The sequence below is a fragment of the Pyxicephalus adspersus genome, chromosome 5 (genome assembly GCF_032062135.1).
Source record: "Pyxicephalus adspersus chromosome 5, UCB_Pads_2.0, whole genome shotgun sequence".
NCBI classification, from domain to species: Eukaryota; Metazoa; Chordata; class Amphibia; order Anura; family Pyxicephalidae; genus Pyxicephalus; species Pyxicephalus adspersus.
In genome coordinates this window covers 46,303,746-46,321,932 of record NC_092862.1, presented here as the reverse complement: position 1 = coordinate 46,321,932, position 18,187 = coordinate 46,303,746, and the positions used below count along the sequence as shown (strand labels likewise).

At 37.2% G+C, this 18,187-nt stretch overlaps 1 protein-coding gene across 2 annotated transcripts in view; it reads left to right on the top strand.

Moving 5' to 3' along the window:
• LPIN2 (lipin 2) overlaps positions 1 to 17,207 on the top strand; it is a 57,259-nt gene extending 40,052 nt beyond the window's left edge. For both annotated transcript variants that reach the window (XM_072411365.1, XM_072411364.1), the window contains exons 15-20: positions 4,276 to 4,424; positions 7,486 to 7,572; positions 8,679 to 8,831; positions 9,467 to 9,581; positions 12,546 to 12,649; positions 13,749 to 17,207. In XM_072411365.1, coding sequence (XP_072267466.1) covers positions 4,276 to 4,424; positions 7,486 to 7,572; positions 8,679 to 8,831; positions 9,467 to 9,581; positions 12,546 to 12,649; positions 13,749 to 13,893 — 753 coding nt within the window. In that variant the 3' untranslated portion in view covers positions 13,894 to 17,207. The remainder of the gene's footprint in view (positions 1 to 4,275; positions 4,425 to 7,485; positions 7,573 to 8,678; positions 8,832 to 9,466; positions 9,582 to 12,545; positions 12,650 to 13,748) is intronic.
• Positions 17,208 to 18,187: the final 980 nt, after the last annotated feature.

Genomic DNA, 18,187 nt, shown 5'->3' with positions numbered 1-18,187 from the left:
TTATGAACATAAATAATTGTATTGGTACTGGAATATCACTGGCTTCTCACTGGAAGATATCATATGGGAAAACTCCCATGTCAAACATCCACCTTACGGACCACTTGAATAGTCCCAAATTGCTTGTAGCATACTTATCAAGGCTGATACCCTTCAGCCAAAAATCTCATATTGGCATGATAGTCTTAATTTCACCACTCCTCAAAAGGACTGCACAGTCAAGAGTTTCAATTAATGTTTTAGATTTAAAAATCCCATATATCAATGGGCCGTACTGAGCATTTTCACGTGCTGAATATTGCATTGTCTGTTTGTTGGGTGACAATGTTCAATCAATCTTCTGTATCTATACAGGAGCAGCCTGCCCCTCTCTGTAATATGTTCTGTATTCTACATAGCACCCTGGGAACAGTGCTAACTGATATCTTAGCAGAAAAAACAGGAAGTTGGCTTACTACAATTCTGGAATGGAATGTTTATCAGACCAAAAGATAGCAATTACCAAAAGTTATTGTTGGGGTTTGCATACACAGTTTTTCCAAATATGTTTACTGTTCTTATTGCCCAATAGGTTAGTCATCTTCACAAGCCCTTCTTGAGATACAAAAACCTGTTAGTCGGTAGGGGCACTTTTTAGCAATATTTATGCATAGTTTCTTCAGCCCGTCAAGCCTGTTTACTGGACAAATGAAATGATGCCATTTTATTAGATGAAATATAAAGGTGAATGGATGACAGATGTGTAAATCACAAGATTATCTTTACAGAATTACAACTCATTAGGCAAATAAACTGTAAACACTAATAATGTGTATGTGGTAGTTTGCCCAGACTGTAATTTTAATTCTTTACTATCCCAAGAACATTCCTTGGCGATATAACTTGGACACCTTTCATCAGTAATACGTGTACTGATGTTTTGAGTGAGTAAGCATCTGCTGTGCAACTTTTGTGGTAATAGGATGACTGAGAAATGTCTGATAACCCTAGCAGCTGTTCAGGGTTTGTATTATGTGTACAATGATTTACTCATTCATTAAGAATAGTGTACAGTGGAATATGTGACTGTCTTGTAAAACCATAAACAGCTGCTGCGCTTCCACATTACCCAGGTGTGTATGTGGACAATGAGCGGAACAAAATAGCTGTGCAGGGGTAGGGGTGGGTGGGAGATAGGAGGTCATGTCCTTGTACAGATAGAAACAGATCTGAGTCACAACTCCACCACCACAAATATTTCTTGGAGATTACATACAGATTTATTTTAGGCTGCCTGGTAACCTATAATAACAAATAAAATGTGAATATACACTGATCAGCCAAAAAAATCTATGGTGGTAGTTCTGATGTTCACATACTTGTTGTAGGCACTTTGTGGTAGACATGTATCCGCAACACACAATAATGAACCTAGGAAGCCCATGACTCTGTTGCCAGTTCACCAGTTGTCTTTCTACTTTTGGTATGTATGAACCACTGCTATTTTGAAGATGCTGTGACCTGGTGATCCACACCCCACTTGACCTTGTCAAATCACTTATATCCTTTTTTCCTGCTTCTAAAGCTACGTACACACTTCCAATTATTATCGTTGGAAAACGAACGACGAACGTTCATGCACGATATATACGAACGATCGTATAGCAACGATTCTGCACATAGAGTTAACGACACGATCGTTCGTAGATATTGTACACACAATAGATACGATCGTTTGAGCGATAGAGGAACTATGTGCACGACAGGAAAGTGAACGGACGTTCGTTCATCACGCATGCTCTGAACATGGACGATCAACGAACGACCGTACACACGAACGATGTTCAACGATCGTCGTCCAATCCGATCCGTCGGTCCGGTCGTTCGTTTCCAGCGACTTTCCTCGTTTGTCGGCGTCGTTGGTTACTTTTTTACGAACGATTTTTTGCCCAATCGATCGTTCGTCGTTCGATTGGAACGATAAAAATTGGAAGTGTGTACGCACCTTAACTCATCACCTTAAAGAATTGATTACTAATTGCTGCATAATATATCACACTCCTTAAACCTTGTATAGACACCAGATTTTTGTCACTGGAAATTTTTTTTTGTGCTCTCACACGTAGCAAAGTACAGCAGTTGTCCTCATCCATCTGCCAGGGCAGGTTGATGAACAATGTCAGGAGACCTCTGTAAACATGCTGGATAATGAGATGATTGCTGTTATTTATTTCACCTGCCACATTTTTTAATCCTTCGATCTGTATAGACCTGTATGTATGTGTATTTTAATTCATACTTTTCTTAACTGTTTAATACAAACCAGCAGACGTAGTTCACCTGTATATTAGTTTGGATAATAAATATTCCAATATAGTGCACCTTTACTTTGCTTAAAAATATATTGTGCTGCATACTTTCCTATCTTATGATATGATCGTAACACTATCAAGTACATTGACATATGCTACAGTAGCTTTTGCAACTGATGTTCTCACTTTTTACAGTATAGAAATAAAGTGCAAGTGTGAAGTCACTGCTGTCTGCTTGTCCTCCTATAAATCCAAATTCTTCCTGGGTGTAAGCAGGAGCTGCTGTCAGCTTCCACAATGCATTCCCATATTTTTAACCCCCTGGTGTGCTGTATTTCTTTCAGTTATTAATACTGATAAGTAATCCATATTCTAAACAGATAAGAGATACAGTCTAAATTAGCAGTTTTAGAGTTGGTTTATATGTGGTTATGCTCAGAATATCTGAAATCTTCTAGTTGGATAATATAGTTACTGAGTTATGTACAGTGACACTATTATAACTCTTGGTGCTGGAAAAAAAAAAATCGATACAAATTAGGTTATACCAATGCTTTAATGTTTAGTGATGGCACATACCATTGTAAAATTCAAATCATGCCCCATAATTACTAGATACAAGTGGAAAGAAAACATTGATTACACAAACCTACTATCCAAAGAACCTTGAAACACTCCTTCTGGTCTTTAGAGTGTTGGTTTTGTTTTTGTCCAGTAGAGAATTCCCTTCCCGTATTTGTCCAAGAATACTTGTGTAAATATAGGCCACAAAACATGAACATATTGCTTGGCAATGTTTTTAAAACCACCCTTTTATTTATATTTATATATATATATATATATATGGGTAGCTTTAGGAATTCAGGAAAAACACCAGTGTTACTATGCGAACATGATCGTGTTCCCATTGTACTTACAGTATGTGAGTTTAGTACACACATAAAAAAAAAATTCTGCGCACTGTGTGCTAGCTGAGCTTACCCTGGGGATAATTAGAAAAACTTGTCTCTTATTTCTCTTCAGATTGACTTTTTCAGATTTGACTTTGTCATAGTACAACACTCTCAAGGGAAGCTGTGCTCTCTGATAGGACTGCTTCTTAAAGATTGAGAAACCGCTTCTGTGACTGTGCCAGCTGGGAAAGACAAGTTTCTAACTTGTGTTAGAAAAATGGCTGATAAATATTTTCACAAGGGAAATTCCTTTTTTTCCCCACAAAATGGGGGTGGGGGGGGGGGGGGGGCTTTCTTATGTTTCAGTGACTGGAAAATTTGGATATTCAGCTACACAATAGAAGCAAAACAATCCAAACATTTGTCCTTTTCATTTTTCTCTATTGCTGAGGAATAATCTGGTTGTGGGACAATTTAGACACCGGTAACCAATGCATAAATGTTTAAAGTGTACTCCTGCCTTGATATTGGTCTCATTATTCCATGTCACAGTACTGTAAAGGAAGGAAATCACTGGGAGCCAGTCAAGCTCTGCCGTGTGTATATGTATGGAACATACTGACAGAAGGAGAGAGGAGAATGATGACCTCATCAGTCTTGTACTGCTATTTCACTGTTTGATCATAGGCAGGAGGTGGCCAAGATGAATTGCAGAACAGGACAGTGAGGTCACTGAATTGGCTCTGTTATCTTGAAGACTCTAAATCCCGGCTCTGGAAAAACAAAAAGTTGTACACATTAGTATAAAACTGCTTTCATATAATTATGAACAAACCTATAAATTTAAGCTTTAAGATTACCCAAAACTTCAAAGTAAAGTCTTTTTGGTTTCCATGAAATTTTTTCAATGCACAAGGGTTATTGTTCGCTACCCACATTAGAAGATTAGTTGTCCACTATTTGTTCCCTCTATCTTTGCTGCTGACGTGTAAATGATTTCTGTTCAGGATATAACTGCTGTTCAGTCCGTAAAAGATGTATGCACTTTTTACTGCATATATTTAAACACACAACTGGTTATTCTTTTACAGGAAAAGTTAAAGCTCCGAGATGGTCCAAATGACATTGTTTTTAGTATTACAACCCAGTATCAGGGCACTTGTCGCTGTGAAGGCACCATTTATCTGTGGAACTGGAATGATAAGATCATTATTTCCGACATTGATGGAACCATTACGAAGTAAGTTTAGCCTAAATGTAATTTTGTTGTTGGCTTTGTTTCAGGAGCTTTATATAGTCTGGGAATTGGTATACTTATAATCTGTGAACGTGGCCTTCTCAGCTCTTGGTTTCTGAGGTGTCCAGTCATCACTTCCCACACACCAGTTATTCACTCTGGGAACATTTTCCAGTGCTTACACTTAAATAAAAGCATGTGGTTTTGGCCATTGGGATATGGAAATCAATTTTATGTTCTTTACATTTGAATAAATATGTCTGCAGAAAGTTTTAGATTAGCATCTCCTAAAGTTGTTATTCAAATGTTCCTGCTTGAAAAATAGCAGTCTGCTTTCAATACCCTATATAAGTTTTGCATTAAATTTTTTTTTTTATATACATGTTTTCTGTTTATTGTATAGATTTTGTGATCTATAGACATACATTTAAAGATAGTACAGCAGGGGACAGAGGTCAGGTTTGGCACCCTGAGAGAAACATGTTGAATTATCATTGTTCATCACCAAAGTTCAATATTTTACTTTATTTTCTATAGATTAGTAACTTAAAGTAGCTCACTACATCCTTGTAGAGCTAGCAACACTTTCTGACACACTGATTTATCTACCTACTATGTGAAAACCATATGACAAGTATGCCCTGTGCTTGAAATTTGTATTGTTATTCAGAAATCTCCCAGCATATTTATGACTAAACCATTTATCTGGCACAGAACATTTTCACAGTGTTCTTCTAGGAACACTACAAACTGGTGGCAGACTTGTCCTGCTAGTGTTTTTACTGAATAATATTAGAAATTGTAAAAATTTATAGCATTTGAGCTTTCCCTTTCACTGTTATACTGACAGAAGAGAGATATATAGCTTGGAATGTTTTACATTTAACTTCTTGAACGCCTTGTCTACAAACGACTCACGGTTTACCTGAGCACCAACTCTCTCCTTGACCCTCTCCAGTCTGGTTTTAGAGCTGCCCACTCCACTGAAGCAGCCCTTACTAAAGTGGCCAATGACCTCATCAGAGCTAAGTCTCAAGGCAACTTTTCCCTCCTCCTTCTCCTTGATATTTCCTCTGCTTTAACACAGTTGATCACCCCATTCTAATACAAATCATGCACTCCATTGGTATCAGTGACACTGCTCTCTCTTGGTTTGCTTCCTATCTGTCTGACTGCTCCTTTCAAGTTTCTTTCAATGGTAACTCCTCCTCATCCACTCTCCTCCCTGTTGGTGTTCCCCAAGGGTCAGTCCTTGGACCGGTCTTCTTTTCTCTGTACACCTTCTCTCTCGGGAGTCTTATATCCTCCTTTGGCTTACACTACCATCTGCATGCTGATGACACTCAAATCTATCTGTCAACCCCTGACTTGTCTCCCTCAGTCCTGGATAAGGTCTCATGCTGCCTGTCAGCCATCTCATCATGGATTTCTGACCGATTTCTGAAACTCAGCCTAGATAAAACAGAACTCATCATCAGCCCCCCCGCCCCCCTCAAATTCCAAATCTCCCCCTGACATATATCTAACTGTTAACAACACTGTTAACAGCCCTCCCATCAGGCACGTTGTCTTGGTGTCACCTTTGACTCGGCCCTCTCATTTACCCCCATATTCAGAACATTTCCAGGTCCTGTCATTTTCACCTAAGCAACATCTCCAAAATCCGCCCCTACCTGTCCCCAGAGACCACCAAACTCCTTGTACATGCTGTTATCATCTCTCATCTGGACTACTGTAACTTCCTCCTCTCTGGTATTCCACTAACCTGACTCTCTCCTCTACAATCTATCATGAATGCTGCAGCCAGACCTTCCCTCCGCTCCTCTTCTGCTGCATCTCTTTGCAGATCTCTACACTGGCCTCCATTCCACCTTCGAATCAAATTTAAGCTCCTGTACTTTGCCTTCAAATCCCTACACAGTTATTGTCCCACTTACATTTCTGACCTGGTAAAAAAATACTCCCCAGCCACTCTCTCCGCTCCTCCAATGACCTACTAATGACTTCCTCACTCATAACCTCATCACACGCACGGATGCAAGACTTCTCTAGAGCTGCCCCAACTCTCTGGAATGGTCCTCCTCGTCCTTTTTGGCTTTCTCCCACTTTCTGCTCATTTAAAGGAGCAAAACCTATTTTTTCAAACTTGCCTACCCATCTTCTGTCCTTTGAAACCATCACTACTTCCCCCCACTACATATCTCCCATCCTATTGTGTAAAAATTCCCCCACCTACTAGATTGTAAGCTCTTCAGGGCAGGGTCCTCTCCTCCTGTATTAGTCTGTCATTTGCAACCCTTATTTAATGTACAGCGCTGCGTAATATGTTGGCCCTATATAAATCCTATTTAATAATAACCAGATTAAGAAATATTTATGATTAACAAAACTTGTGCAAATATCTGTCACTTCATCCTCAGAAGCAAATAATGTTTTTTTTCTAGACTTGATCATAGATTGTGAAACTGGCCCCCTTAGTAAAATCTGTTAATGGGAACATATTTTTCAGTATGAAGTTTTTATTCCATAAGGAATGCAGAGTACTTGTCGAGTTGTTATAGTGATACTTAAATAACGGAGCAGTATGCTAGGCATGTTTCCTGACATTCTACATAAATTGTTTCTAGGCAAAGGGGGTTACTCATTTTACTAACAAAGTTCTAAGATATATTTTCAGTCAATACACTTGGTTAAATATTTGTATTCTTCACATTTTCATGTGCCTTTTATAATGTTATGTGCCTTTTGTACTATATTTCCATTACGGTGTTACTTGCATCTACTGTATCACTAGTACCATAGCCAGTTTCAGCTAAATAGACCAATCATTGGGTTTTAGTGTGTAAGAATTCCTTATTAGTTGAACACAATGTTGTGCCACATTACTAACCTATGTTATAAGTAAATATGCTGTCTTTTGGAAAGTATTTCATACACTAAGACACAGTAATACTTTACATGTTACATTTATTATTTTGCTATTTTATGCATGCAGTCATGACAGACCATAAATTTTAAAAGCTGAAAATAAAACCAGTGCTTTTTGATGTGTTCTTTGTTTTAGGTCAGATGCTCTGGGCCAAATTCTTCCTCAGCTTGGTAAAGACTGGACCCATCAAGGCATTGCCAAACTATACCACTCTATACATGAGTATGTGTTTAATGTGTATTCATTTTTTTTGGCTCATATATTCTAGAGGGCAGGTCAATTGAGTATAAGCTGAGCTCTTCCTCCTCCCCCACCCCCATGTTTATATGAAAAAAAAAAGTAAAATGCATGACTTTAAACAAAGTGTGCCTAGTATATAGTCATGTGGCACTTTGCTGAGGGGTATTAGTGTACCTACCGTTCCTCATACTAGTCATTAGGTTGTCTCTATTCAGCTGCTGCCCACGTGCCTGTCTTCAGCTGCTTGGTCACATTATTTCAGTTAGTTGTAGTTTTAGTTTACTCTCCTCCATCATTCTAAATGACAATGGTTTCATTCTCATTAACTCAAACACAAGAAAAAAAAAATCTTGTATTTAGGTTTATACAGTATATTGGTGCATTAGAGAGTAGCTATATACCGAATGACATTTTCTCTCCGTTCTGCCATCAAGTTGCATTAGTCACTGCTTGTGTTAAATTACTTGATGAATCATAACGGATCAGATTGTCAAGCAATATGAGATCATACTTCTGGATAGTGATTCTTTCTTGCTTTCTATTAAATCACTGAAAAGAATCCTTTACTACATCATGCAATTATTTGGACAGTGCCAGCCATCGTGCTAAGTCTTATACAGTCATAAAATGCATCACCATCCTGTCTCTACATTACACGTCTGCCTGATTTAGAGCTTTCTATCCTTAGATTTCCCTTTTTCTTCAAAGGTACTGTAGATGATTTATATATATTTTTTTGGATAGTCTTTGGAGTTGGGCTCTTTTTGGGCTCATAAGTCTACCTCGCTTCTTCATGTATGCAAAACTCATGGATAATATAACTTGTGGTACCATTTACATGAATGTAGTGCATTGCAATGGGTTTAATAATTTATACAGCTTAAATCTCAATAAGAAATAAAGTTTGTGTCAGTACATAGAATCCTATGTTCATGCATTTACACCAGTTTGACATGTGTTTTTATGTAACACAAAGCATGGCATTGAATAGCCATTATTTACACTGCCATTTGATACACAAGTACTGTGCTGGATCTTCCCAATGTCCATGTACCTTGTATGTTCAGAGACTTTTTCTTCTATTTCAGGAATGGGTACAAATTTCTGTATTGTTCAGCTCGTGCTATCGGCATGGCAGATATGACTAGAGGCTATCTACATTGGGTAAATGATAAAGGCACTATCCTACCTAGAGGACCACTCATGCTGTCTCCTAGCAGTCTGTTCTCTGCATTCCACAGGTAGAACTAACCACTATTTACAATTTCCTTCAGAGTTGTCTGTGCCTTTTATAGCATCATGTGAAAATAGGGCTGCTCCAGAACATTTGTTTTTTTTATTTTTAACGTACTGACATTGCTGTTTTTGTGTGTGGGTGTGTATTTTTTTTTCTAGTTGCATTTTTAAGCAAATCCATAGTTAATAAACAATGTCAACATATTAAAAATAAAAGAGTGTTGATAATTCTATCTTACAGATCCTTATTCTATTTCTTTACTCACCAGCTTAATTTGGAGAAACAGATTTCTAACATTCTCTGCACATGCTGGTTAAAGCTAGCAGTTATAGTATCAGTTAGAATAGAGGTTATCCCCAAAAATTAATATCTGTGTTTTATGGATAATAGAAAGTTAAACTGCCTCGAAGTTGATGCCCCCGATTTATCCACTTTTCTTTTAGTTGAAATGTAAAAAGAATATGTGGATTATTTTAAAATCTTTTTCCTCCAAAATGTTGGGTGGACTTCCTAAGAAAGTGATACTGACATAATGAATACTTTCTTCTGTGTCATTATACACTTTGTTTTATGTCATAATTATAGTAGTAGTATCTTTCTGTAGAACAAAAATGACTGATTATTTGATTGTAATTTTAGGGAGGTGATTGAAAAGAAGCCTGAGAAGTTCAAGATTGCGTGCCTCAATGACATAAAAAATTTGTTTGGTTCAAATCAACAACCATTTTATGCTGCTTTTGGAAACCGGCTTAATGTAAGTATGCCCCCCCCTGTTCCCACATAATTCCTGGTAAAAGATGATTGTGCTCCGTCTTATAGGAGTGAACCGTCCTAAAGTTTCTGGTATGTTAGTGCAGAAATAATAGTCTTTCTTCCACTCCACAAGTAGGACATTTTATCGGAAAACCTGTTATTGCTTTGCAAATGAAATGGTAACACATGAAATCCTCATCAGTATTTATTAAAACTGAAGTATAGCAGAGACAGTTAAGTCTCTAAAATGCTAATGCCAAGACATGTAAACTGGTAGATGTCGTATTGCACTGTTAGCCATGTTATAGCCGTATGTAGTATTTGTCTCAATACTCAGAATACCGAAAATCAACCCGTATGCCAGTAAATGGAGCAACAAAAGCCAGCTGCTAAAGTCACTTAAATTGTGGCATTTTCATTGCATACAAAGCTTGCTTACTGATAATACTCCACTATAAAATCTCAGAAACAAGAGTATAAAGCAAAACGAGCCTAAACATAAAAATTCTTTATTAAACCAAATAAACAATGCTTACCACATTTTTCCTGCTTGTAAAACACAGCATAAAAAATTCATACAAGGAACTTGGCCAGAGAAAGAATTCCCACCGTTAAAAGATATGCTTAATTAAATTTGTAACTTTTTTTTTTTTGCCAAATAACTGGTTTTAATTGAAACAAATTGTACCAGTATAGTTTACTCCGAATTTAAAGATATTTATTGCTATCTGGCTTTTTCTGTAACACAGGGTGCTGCCCTCTCACTTCTATGGGCACAATTTCCCATCAATTTCTGCTGTGATCCCACAGCGTTATCTTTTTGATTTCCTCATTACTTTATGAACATAGCCCCTAAACTTTGCATTGTCCCCAAAATAGCTGTACCAAGGCAAATTCATGAGGGTTGACAAGTGGTCAGGGAGGGTGGTAGCAACTTGTTCCAAAAAAAAAAGTTAAAGTTACAATGTAGTTACTTGGATTATGTTCCCACAGTCCACTTTGACCCTCTCACCCTCCCCAATGCAATTTTGATGACAATATTGAAAATTTGGTATTTGTATTGTTTTCCAGGACATAATTTTACCTAATTTCTTCACTCATAAAAAGTTTTTTTTGCGTCAAAATAAGGTTTGTGTAAATCCCCTTCCTATCCACACTGGGGATGCACACTTTAGGCATAAAGTCTGTTCAACCAATTATAAATAATTGTTTGTGGATCCCTATTTGTGCTGTTATTATGGAAGAATTGCATAGTTTTATAAACAACAATTTTTACATTTAATATGTAACCCTTGAGTACCTTTCCTCATACTTTTTTTCCCCTACACAAATGTTTCAAAGACTTAAAAGGGAAAAAAGTGCAGGCAGAGGACTTTGGTTTTTTTTTTGTTCGTATCCTAAACAAAAGTGGATCAAAGCCAGAGGTCATTAAACAAAGGGATCCCCCTGGAAGTGTTTGCTGTCTTCCAGCATCTTCGGGCAAGCCACATTTCCCCATGACTCAGTGTTTCCTGAGGCCCACAGCATGGGGAGAGATCTCATGTCTTTGGCTCACTTCTCGGCTTCTGTGTTGAAATGTTTAGAACTGAATGCTTTTAAAAATTCCTTCCTTCAGCTCTGGCTGCACATTAACTGTTTTCCTACCAAATTTCAACAAAAAGGGAGAAAATCATGCTTGTGTATTTTATTTCTAAAACTCTTGTTAAAACCTAAAATTAAAACTCAATTCAAATTTGTTGATTTGGTTTTTGTTGGAGGGTCATTCCAATTGTTGGTACATAGAGCATTTTTATTAACTAGCAAAGTTTATATGTGAAAATACAATCTATAAAATACTCCACATGGTTTCCTTCACATACTGTCCCCACTGCTTTGTGTACATTGGATTGTGAGTCTCTTTGAGGGACAAGACCACAGGCTTTGTAAAGCTTTGTGTTATATGCCCGCACTATAAAATTACTGGTTAATAATATTGTGATAAAAAGTGTGCAGTGCCTCATGCAAGTATTCACCCCTTTGGACTTTATTTTTTATGACTAAAATAGGGAAAAAAACATGTTAATTCCGGAGGTAACACTACAAGACATTTATAAAGCAGCGAATCTGGCAATCATTGGAAGGTTCTCCAACAGGGATTGTTTTAGCAATTGTCAGCGTCACTGCTTTCTAAATAGAATCCTTTTTAGATCCTGTTATGTTTGCCCATTCTTCTTGTACTCAATACTCAATAGGGACTTTTTTTTTTTTTTTTTTAACAGTTTTAAAGTCTTGGCACATAATCACATTTGGATAATATTTAAGTGAGAACCTAACTGCAGTTTACTTGTATTTTACACACTGAAACTGGCTGGCACTATCCATCCTGCCCCTGATGCTGACCAGTAAAGCATTCCTTCAGCATGATATTAGTGCCATTATTTTTCACTACAGGAATGGAGTCAATAGGAGTTGAGTAGTATAGGTGTTATATTGCAAATGGCAGTAAAAGTTCAGCTTGGTGGTATCTGACCAGAAAACATTCACTCCTTTGCAAGGCCCAGCTTTGTGACGTATCCAGGATATAGTTGTCCTATCCCTTCTAATATATGAATCTCTGCAGCTTGGGGGTATTGTTTATAAACTGCCAGGAGAAATGGAGGCTGGGATGTGAAGGCAGTAGCTGATTGTATGCATTTTACTAAACGGCAGTCTGGAGGCACAAATGTAACTGCGAATCTCGGCTGTTAATGTTATAATTTGACATGTTAAAAGACACTGAAAAAAGGGACATACAGAGGGATGTTAAATGAAATAAAGCTAGTTAGCATCTGTTCTGCTGTTCCACTAGATTGTCTTTAGGCCAAGTAAGATCCACCTCAGTTGCTCGAGGTATAGTAAATTTAAGAGGGAGAGATATTGATGTTGCCCAGTCTTCATGATAATTATCATATTCACCATTCATTTCAAAACTCTTCTTATGTTGTAGGATGTTTTTGCCTATATAAAAGTTGGAGTACCAGACTGTCGTATTTTTACTGTCAACCCAAAAGGCGAATTAATACAGGAGAGGACGAAGGGGAACAAAACATCGTAAGTTTCATTTTGTGGAATTACATTTTTTTTTTTAACACTTTTGCTTTCATGTTTTGAACTTTGTCTTTATCATCACAATCATCATTGAAGAGATAGAAGGTTAAAAAGAAAATGAAAATTGAATTTTTGTATTTTTTTTTTTTGGGTTATTATGGATATTAATTCCAGGCAAAGTTAACTCTATTCAGTGCATAGATGTGCATGTTTGTCTTATAAAATGATTGCTACTTATTGTTTAGTGCTCTGACCTTTTTTTTGTGGATCTGGGTTTATCTTCTATCAAGAACTCATGGAGGTTTTTCACATATTCTCAAAAGATACACCCAATACTATGCGAGTCCCCTTTGTCCTAGCAAAACTGCCCTGGAATATTGAGGCTTGGATTCCAAAACACCTCTGAAGTTGTCATGTGCTGTTTGTTTTCTAGATAAACACACCTAGCTATGTGATTGATTAATTAGACTAGGACATTTTTATCCATTGTTCATGGTGTAGTGCTGACACTTGATTTCCCAATTTTAGTTGCTCCTGGGAGTGAATAGGGGTCTGAAGCTGCAGTGTTCACTGAGTTTTTCAATCATTTGTTCTACAGTAGCTCCTTTATGAGATTAGACAGGCTGAGGTTTGGGTGTCTTTGACTGTAATGCTTCTTCACTGGTTGTCCTTCCTTGGACTGATTTTAGTAGCTAATAATCGCTGCATTCACTGGAATTTTCACTGGAATTTTTGAGATGAATCAATCTTCATCTAGCCATCACAATTTGATCTTATACCTACCCTTGCTCATTTTTTTCTTCTTTCAACACATTTTTATGAATGGACTATTCACTTGCCCTAAACGTCCCACCTTTTGACAGGTGCAATTGTAACAGGATAATCAATGTTGTTTACTTCGCCTGTCAGTAGTTTTATTATTTTGAGCAGCTTGTTTTCCTTGTGTTTTATTAGTTTATAACTGGGTTGTACAGTTATCCAAAAATGTTATACACATGTATGTGCATGAAGGCTTCTCTTTTATTGGGTTTGCTTGGTTGGGGGGACACAAAACTCATTTAACTTTCCAGTTAATGAATTGTATGTTTTATTTTCCTTTTAGGTATAGCAGACTTAGTGAGCTAGTGGAGCATGTCTTTCCTCTGCTTGATAAGGAACAGAACTGTGCTTTTACGTGCCCAGAGTACAGCTCATTTTGCTACTGGCGGGATCCCTTACCAGAACTGAACATGGCGGACTTAACGTAAATCACTCCATCAGTGTCTTGGGACTATTGGCAGACATGTAATCACGTGGTCAGTGGTTGATTACCTGGAGTATTACTGCTGTGTTGGGAGCCTTCATTTCTGTTCATTGTTTCCGAGCCTTTTTCCCATTCGTTTTTACAGATTGTAATTTGCAGCCAGTAAAGATATTGTAAACTATTGATATATTCAGGGAAAATGTATAAATATTGATTTTATTTTACTACAATAACTTAAATCATTGTAGCAAATTTTGTGGAAAAGAAATGACAAGTTTTATGTTTTCAACAAACATCCCATGGTTTAGAATGTGTATTTTTTTCGTATATCTTGTGCCTCTTGCCATGTACCTCTTCAGAGCTATTGGAGTGCAGCTTTAATTGCAGGGCAAGAAGCTGGAGCCCCCCACTAGCAACAAAGACCTTTACATTCATAGCAGAGTCTAACTTTTGTCTTCTTGTTTACTGGAAGAATTGCCTATTTTGAGCAGCAGTGAAAGTCAAAAGAAAATCTAGTGCAATTATTTATTGTGCTTGTATTTTTGCATTTCAAGCCACTAAAACATAAGAAGGAGGGAACTAATAAAGGCTGATCTGTAAGGTGTGTAGGAAAAGTAAAATGTACTTGGGCAATTACATTTTTTTTTTTTTTTTTTAATTCACGGTATGGCAAAGAAGTAAACTGCCCGAACGTATCAATTATTTCTTTGTTTGGAGGATGATTAAATTACCTGGTGTGTCATTTTAAACCCTTTTACTCATGCTGTATAGATGTGTCTGTAAATGTATTTACTGCCCATACCACCAAGGACAACTGTATTTTAGCTCCGTTATTTTTTGGGAGCCACATATACACCTCATGAAGTCTCCCAGCCTGCTGACTGTGCACATGTGGTGTGGTACAGGCAAGTGTAAGATATTGGGGGCATGCTGGAGAAAATGGGTCCATTAAAAGGATAATTGATGTTGGGAAGATCTGTGGACATTCAAGTTGTTGCTGCTATGACCTTCCCATCTATATTTCAGTCCGTTTTTTGCAGTCAGTGCTATTGAGCCAGTATAACACATCTACATATTGCACTTTTTTATTTCCAGAGGACTGTCATATGCTTGGGAGCTTTCCTTTTATGGAACCAATTTTTTTTTTTTAACCTCTTGGTCGTAGGAACATCAAATCTGCTTGCAGCAGGCAGGATCAGTAATCCTTACACTAAGCCAATTAAAGAACTAAACCTTACTGCAACCTCATAGCTGCCTTCTCCACCATGAACTTACACTCAGATGATGCTGGAGACTTTTTTGTTTTGTTAACAGATATAAGCTTTCTAATCGCATCAGCAAGGTGTAAAATATTTTATACCTTGTCAAGCTGCTCATGTCCTGCCTGCCAGTAATCAAGTTGCTTCTTGCTGGGCTCCATTTGCACACTTCAGCCAATCCTCTAGCCCCATTACTACTACTCAGCACCTCCTCACCAGATCTATAGTAAACAGACCCATTTATACAACTGAGTGGGTAAAGATAGTGGTTACTCACCACAATATTTCACTTCTTGATACTTCTCATTTTACCAATTGGACTTAACCCATAATTAAGACCAACAGACATCCTCGAAGAAGAGGTAGCATGCATGAAAAACTGCGGTTTCATTAAAAGTTAGAATAGGTTTACACACCAGGCACCATAATCATACTCCAACTAAAGTCAAAGTGGAGTTTTCTCCTTAAAAAATGTTTTCATAAAGTTCCCAATTATGTTTTGTGAATTTTGTGCAATGTTTTAATGTTTTGGGTTTTTTTTTTATTTAACGGTGACGTGATATAAAACATGCTGATTTTTGTTTTAATTTCTCAATGTTAAAGCAGTGCTTTAATAGTTCATTTCAAGTTTGCCTAGGTTTAAAAATATATATATCTATATTATCTAAACCCAAAAGGCCTAATCACTCTGCCACAATTGTGTATATGCCATTTTATTGCAGTTTTCTGGGAAGAATCTGATGACAGACAGTAGATTTTATAAAGTTCTCTCCAACTGTGTAAGTTAAACTGGAACCAACAGAGAAGTAACTTTTGGCAGATCAGAATCTGTGTCTTGCCAAATACATAGTGATGTGACTAAGTTTCTGTGCACACAGTCTTTAAAGAAACCTGTGAGTAAAAGAAAAAGGCACAGCTAATAACTTCAGATACCTGACAGCGTAAACTTTCTGTTTGCACATTCAGCTGCAGAATATCTTACCTCTGATCAAATTATAAAAAAAAAAATGCTCTTTCGGTGGCTCCTTCTTCTATAGCAAGTCAATGCTTGCTTACCAAGTCTATGTTGCAATACCTGAGAAATATACTTGTCTCATTTCTCACTCCCCTAGCTGCCATCATTTTTTTGCTTCTACTATGTGGCTGTGTCCCTGTCAACCTCATGTTCCGTGCAGGACCACTGATTATACATTGTATATATTGACAACGGAAAGGGGGCAGTCCTGCAATAAATTCATGTATGAACAAGAATAAAAAAACATTTGTTTCTCTGTTAAAGCCCCATAGATTTTTAAAAAGCCTATTGGAGGAGCTACCAAAATAGTGATTTTACAAGCAGGCCAGATTTCAGGTTTAAGTCACTAAAACACCAGCAATGCTGATCCCTGTCTAGCTCTTCAGGCATATTAAAAAAAATGGCTGTGAACTGAGCCTTAGCAGGTCACATATCGGAAAGGATTTCATATGTTCTTCACACATTTGTCTTTTTGTAAACTGTTGGGTACAATTGTTGAATTCATCCTTCCCAACCTAAAGGAACGTGTATATCTAAACCACTTTAAATGTCAAATTACATACCTTTAAAGTATTAAAATTGTGATGGTGCATTTGTCAATATTAATCTGTACAATCTATAATGCTGTAAAAGCTGAAGTTGTCCTCCATCAAGCTGACAGCTCATGTAACTTCCTATTTTTTTCTACGTAAGCCAAAATGCCAAATGCTGGATGTAGATAGTAGGAATTTCCAAAGCTGAATTTTATAGTTACAGGGTTATAAGCCAACTTTGCCTGACTACCCTTAATTAGGATATGGTGCTGGCTGCAGGTATCTCTAAATGGTTGTCAGCCACTCCTTCCATGTGTTGCTACTAGAAGTCATTGTGCATTTCTGTTTTCTACATAAATGTCCTACCTCTCTATAGCACTGGAGTGCTGGTCTATGGATGGTATAAATGTACTTTTCAGCATTTAAATATATAGGGAGCGTGAACACATTTTATTGTGGTAGGTATGATATTCAAATCTATTCAAATAAAGTGTTCAAATATTTTATACAATTCACAGCATTGTGTTTTATTCAATACTAATGTAATACAGTTGTCTTTGACAGTGTATGGGCTTTGCACAAGAGTATGCTGGCTTGTTTTTATGTATGATTGCAATTACCAAACCCCTGGTCATTGCACTCTGTGGTTTGAGAATCTGCTAGCCTAACAGAAATATCTATAGTTATAAAGTACTCCGAGGACCAATATCCTTCCTGTAAAACTGTGCCTTGATTCCTATAACTGGTCGGGGTGAATAATGTAATACAATTCCAGCATCATCCAACAGTATGTTATAACAATACCAGAGTATTCATAAAAAACATTTTTTGCTGCAGGAATTAAGGGAAAGTTGGCCAAGCACTGTTTGAATGTACATTGAAGATTTACCATATACCCATTCAGTCTCAGGACTATTTGACCTTGTATGTGGTACCTGTGTAGTAGCTGTAAATATACACAACTTAATGCACGCATTTCATTGTAGTTAAAGTCGAACTAAATCTGAAAGCCATACAAATTGTGAGCAGGCTCCTATTTGCAGAAGGGACATCTGACTCTTCTGAAATAAAACAAACTTACATGCCTTTTCATAATCTTTTGTAGCATGTGTCATAATGGCATACTCTTGCATCATTTTGGCCTGGCTAATTGAGATGGCTGTAGATCCCAAACCTGAAAAAGGACCAACAAAGCAGTGAGGGAAGGAGAGTTTAACTCTACATAAAAAATACAATTTTCCCGAGAGGAAAATGGAGGCTGCCATTTGCCAGTTCTTCCTTTCTAAATGTTCATTGTTTGGCTGTCATGCTGACCCTCTCTTATTCAGGGTCACGTTTTGTTTGAAACTTCTAAACCACACTATGAGTTAAAACTAACCTTTTAAAGCAAGCCCAAATAGAAAAGCATAAAAAGTAAATTGATCCACAAACTATGCGCCTCTTTGGACCACTCTGTTTTTTGTATGTTTCTAAGTCCACTACTTGGGCATA